At 34.8% G+C, this 5,012-nt stretch overlaps 1 protein-coding gene across 1 annotated transcript; it reads left to right on the top strand.

Annotated features, from left to right (window-relative positions):
• Positions 1-1,611: 1,611 nt before the first annotated feature.
• Positions 1,612-2,422, top strand: LOC143533947 (E3 ubiquitin-protein ligase RMA1H1-like). The gene has a single exon (XM_077028568.1). It carries the CDS (start codon positions 1,638-1,640, stop codon positions 2,313-2,315), a length of 678 nt encoding a protein of 225 aa, XP_076884683.1. The 5' UTR covers positions 1,612-1,637; the 3' UTR covers positions 2,316-2,422.
• The last annotated feature ends 2,590 nt before the right edge of the window (positions 2,423-5,012 follow it).

Below are 5,012 nucleotides of genomic sequence, written 5' to 3'. Positions count from 1 at the left end.
TGTTTATTTCAATGAGTTTGAGGGATCAAGTCGTAAAACGGTGTAGATTTCATAAGTTCTTTTTTATCGATCAACAAAAAGATTTTTATTGAAAACCACCAATACGGTGTAGTGTGCAAGATACTAACCGGGCCAAAAACATCCCCGCGCGAAATATTAACAAATTACAATACTAGCTACGAAATTAACCGCCTTATGGTTAAGTGAAGGAGATTTCAAAAGTAAAGCTAGAGCCATTAAAAAAGAAACAACCTCCAAAAGACCTTAGTAATAATATATATGAAAATAACAAAAGATAACGATATATACTCCGACAAGGAGCACTACAGTGACAACTACATATCGTAGCTAGTCTGATCCTTATTTTCTTATTGGATATTTGGATTGTTCCCAAGATACTAATTCCCAGTCCCGATGGTGATAAAATAAATACAATGTAACAAAGCATTCCATGCAGTTGTGTAAAGATATACTATATAATAGATCCGAGTTTGTTCTCAGGCAAATATTCAGTTCATTTTATTCAATTTATCTAATCTAATTACAACATTTTAATTTATTACGTACACAACAATTTTATTATATCTATGAATAGACATGTACCCTCAATTTACACGTCGGTTAGGCGGGTTTTCTCGGTTACTAAAGAAAGGTTAACCATAACTGAACCGAAAAGTTGGTTGTTCGATTAAAAAAATAAAAATAAAAGTAAACAATAGTCGGTTAATACTTCGATTCGGTTTTTTTGGTTTAGCTTCGATTAATTTGGTTTTTTTGCACACCCCTACCCATATCATATGTCGTAGCACATCACATCTCGCGTCAACCCTTCATCTCCTTTGCCATTCTCTTTTTATCTCTTCTGCGCTATTCTTTGTCCTCCTGCATCAAAAGGATTGTTTGGTTATGTAACAAATTTCATGACTATTTTGATACCTTTTACTCAAAATAGTTATTTTGATGATTTTCTCATTTTTTTTAGTTAAGAGATCAATATTGTCTTGTCAATTCGTGTATATATTTCTTGTGTCTAATACTCACGCTCTGTGTCAAACTATTTTAACCATGTGCAAGTTTTTACCTTTTTTTTCCTCTCCACACCGCCAAAGCTGTTTCGTTTACGTGTTCTTATACGAAGTTATATCATGTACCTACACCTTTTTAGAAAATATATAAAAATTTTCATTCTTAATATAGATGAATTGAATATTATAAAATAGTACAATATATAATATAGATTAAAAAAAGTTTAAAATTATAAAATGCTTTATAAGTAGTTAATATGAATATATGATTAGTTGCTGATTGAATACATGAGGTAAGAGAGAGATATTTAATCATGTATGTATACAAAATTTCAACGAGGAATGTTTTTTAGATAAGACGTAGCTATCAAAATTGGCTTTTAAAAGTTTATATTATATAAATTAATTATTCAAATAATGGCAACGATAAAAAGAATATATATTTATTTATATTACGTGGAGACGACAAATTTGACAATCTAGATATAAACTAGGAGTTTTTGGACGCCACAAATATTTGTTCTCTTGGATAATTACAATTGAAGAAAGAAGCATCAATAAGTTGGTGTTTAACCGTTTACAATAAAAGATTTATGCATCAACAAGGTGTATATGGAGCAGCACCCTGAAGAACATGAACGTGAAATCAACTTGAACAAAGATGATAGTCGTTTTTCCGGTGGATTCGATTGCAATATTTGTCTAGATTCGGTTCAAGATCCGGTTGTGACACTTTGCGGCCATCTGTACTGCTGGCCATGTATATACAAGTGGATTCATAATCAAAATAGTCCATCAGAAAAGAAAAAGCCTCGGTGTCCCGTATGCAGTTGTGATGTATCCGAAAACAAGATTGTCCCGTTATATGGCCGTGGACACGCTGCGAATAATAATGCTACTGAAGAAAAGAGTTCGGATTTGAAGGGGGGCATCCCACCAAGGCCTCCCACACCGCGATATGGGTTAACTGGTACACGCGATTCAAGCATTAGCCGTCGTGCTTTTCAACAACAAGCGCCCCCACCTCTAGTCATGCCTGTTCGTGGTAGTGTGGATATAACGACTCCTATTAGTCCTAGCCCGACTATGGGGATGCTTGGAGAGATGGTTTCAGGTAGGATTTTTGGGGATTTGGAGAGTCCTTTGTTTGCTACACCGAATTCGTATAGTCTCGCTGGGGTTAGTACTCGACGAGCAAGAAGGCGGGCGACAGAAGCAGATAGATCGCTTAGCCGAATATACACTTTTTTGTTTTGTTGCATCATTTTGTGCCTTCTCTTGTTTACATAAATCTTTGTTGCTCTTTTGTTTCGTGGTCAAAGAAGTGGTGGATTGCCTAACTTTTTGGTTAAATCTGGTGATCAATTTCAATTGGTTGATCAATCTATATGATATTTTTAAATATGCTTTTATTTAGCTTAGTGATTGTGTTGGAATTGCCTTCATGCATTTTGGGCCTTTATTAGGTAGTAAGTTAGTGTCCAAAGACTTCTAACGGATGATGGGTATACGTCTTACGATAGCCGATTCCTATCCTTATCTATGATTGGGATTATCTTTATCAAGTATTATTGTTATTATCTAATATTTGATTTTAAATATATCGGATTGATTTATTTTATATATTTCATAATATATATATTTAGTTTATTATTACTCCAATACGAAAGGACATGACAAAAATTTGGAACAAAAGGGGAGGACTAGGCCCACTACATAGGAGACAAGAAAAAATAGTGTGAGAATAAAAGTGTCTCGTGTGAGAGTTGGTGAATCACAACTTGGTTTGTGAATTGAGCAAGTGGTGCACTTATAGTGAACCCGAGCTATATGGGATAATACAATTCAAGCTCTTCCTTTATGTCTGTGTTTACGCTTGTTGTGTTTAATGTAGGGTAAGACTTTCTATAGTTTGGTGTTCTTGAGCAAGATCAAGCCACAAACAATGAAATATGATCAAGAGTAGGTTCTAAACCAGCGTTCCAGAGGTGTTAGAAACATTAGCAAGTCATCCCAAGGTTGCTAAATAGCTTGGAAGTAGGTAACCATGTTTAAGAGACGTTTAAGTTATTTTCCTTACGTTTAAGCTTGGATCTAAGCTACAACGATCAAACTATGTTAAAATTGTGTTATTGTAGTCCTAAAAGTGTTTATACACCATTTAGGAGGCCTAGAATGCATAAACGAACGTTGGTTTTATTTTTGAAATGGTTTTAGCAAAGACAGGTTTGTGCAAACAGTTAGACGGGCTGTCTAATCTTGTAACGACCCATCTAAACTTATGACAGCTCATCTAAGATCCATTTTGGTCAAAAAGTCAAACCAAAGGTTTGACAGACCGTATGGCCATTCATACGCTTCGTCTAAAGGTAAACATTATTATTTTAATGAAAAAAATAAGTTTTAAACATACTAACCGAACTTAATGCGTTTTTATTAGGTTTGAAACAATAAAAGCTAGACCCAAGGAGTTTGAAGCTAGATCCTAAGATGATATAAAGTTTGATATCAACCTACTATACAACATATGTCAAAATCAATAACCAAAAGTTGCATTGAGTCAAGGTTTCAAACAAGACGATAAGGTGAATGCGCCATATCTTTTACAAACTCTTTAAGAGTCAAATATTTGCGTTAGGATCCATGAAGCCTTAGAGACTATGATACATTAATAAGAAATAGACACTCAAATTAAAGTATACGTGTGTCTAGATCCATTCATACATGGTACGCCAGTAGGCACCTAAGACCATGCTAAATAATGAACTTGTTCCTGGAGGCCACTTACGTACTATTCAGGGAAATGATTCTGTGTTGTATACTTGTTCAAGTACTTTGGTTAATAACTCCTAATGGAGTTAGGTCCCTAATGAGTTAGTCACAAAGGTAATTGTTCGTGTCGTAACAAATCTTGAAAATCATTTAAGCCCGTTAGCGTTACTCACCAGCGATGTGCTGACGTAGTTTCGAAATTGTTTTCAAGTAATCAGTTATAGTAGACAAGGATATATGTCGAACGGAGATTCCAGATTCTTAAGCATAGAGTATAGTTGATGCTTCAGCTAAATTTTATCAGCATAAATCACATATCAAGAATATTGTGCAAGCGTTACTGGTTTTTAAATCATGGTTTAATATAAATTAATATTTAAAGACATTTTTTGCTACGCAACTACACTTTGATCAATTGACAAAACAATTTCAAATGTTGGTCGCACATCCAGGCCCCTCGAGGCCGGCCATGATAGCGGTGATGATGATGGTGAGGGTGGCAGTTGTGATGGTGGCGATGGTGGCGATGGTGGTTAGGTGGTGGTGTTGAGAAAGTATGGTGAAAAAAGGAATAAAATAAAAAAAAACCCTTGGTAGCCAGTCCATTTCCATCTACCGGCTGATGGGAAGGGAAGTTTGGTGTTCCTTCCATTAGTCATTCAGATCTACGCTGTATATCAATAGATTATGGCTTTGATGGCCATCTTTTACGATGTGTTTAAATGGAACGTGGTTCCTTCTTTTTCCATTCTCTTGCAATGACCCAATCCATTCCAACTATCAATGCTACATACCAAACGTCACCTAAATTTCAAATATTCTACTATTATGTTAAAGCAAATCTTGCCCGGGATTGATTATTGGACTAAGATTGGCTCTAATGGATGAAGATATAAAAGATTTATGATAGTGATTTTAGAGAGATGTTAAAAACACACAGTAAAGGTGTAAATGTATTGATATTCATATATCGTGAACATTGTTATCGACATTTGATATATATATATGTATATATATATATATGACAATATGGCATCTAAAGTTGTACTACTGTCGCCCATGGCACGATAGAATTGTCTTTAATAGCCGAGCACGATAGAAATGTCCTTTTCCAATTGTTGTTTGATGTACGACCATCTTTGTCTTTAGTGAACATAGATATTCTTTTAATCTCTTTTCGTAACAATGCTCCGACCATAGTTGTAGATGGTCAGT

The sequence above is a fragment of the Bidens hawaiensis genome, unplaced genomic scaffold (assembly GCF_021521415.1).
Source record: "Bidens hawaiensis isolate Kalapana, Puna unplaced genomic scaffold, B.hawaiensis_p1.1 tig00009958_1, whole genome shotgun sequence".
NCBI classification, from domain to species: Eukaryota; Viridiplantae; Streptophyta; class Magnoliopsida; order Asterales; family Asteraceae; genus Bidens; species Bidens hawaiensis.
The sequence above is the reverse complement of the archived record's forward strand: the minus strand, read 5'-3'. Positions and strand labels throughout refer to the sequence as shown.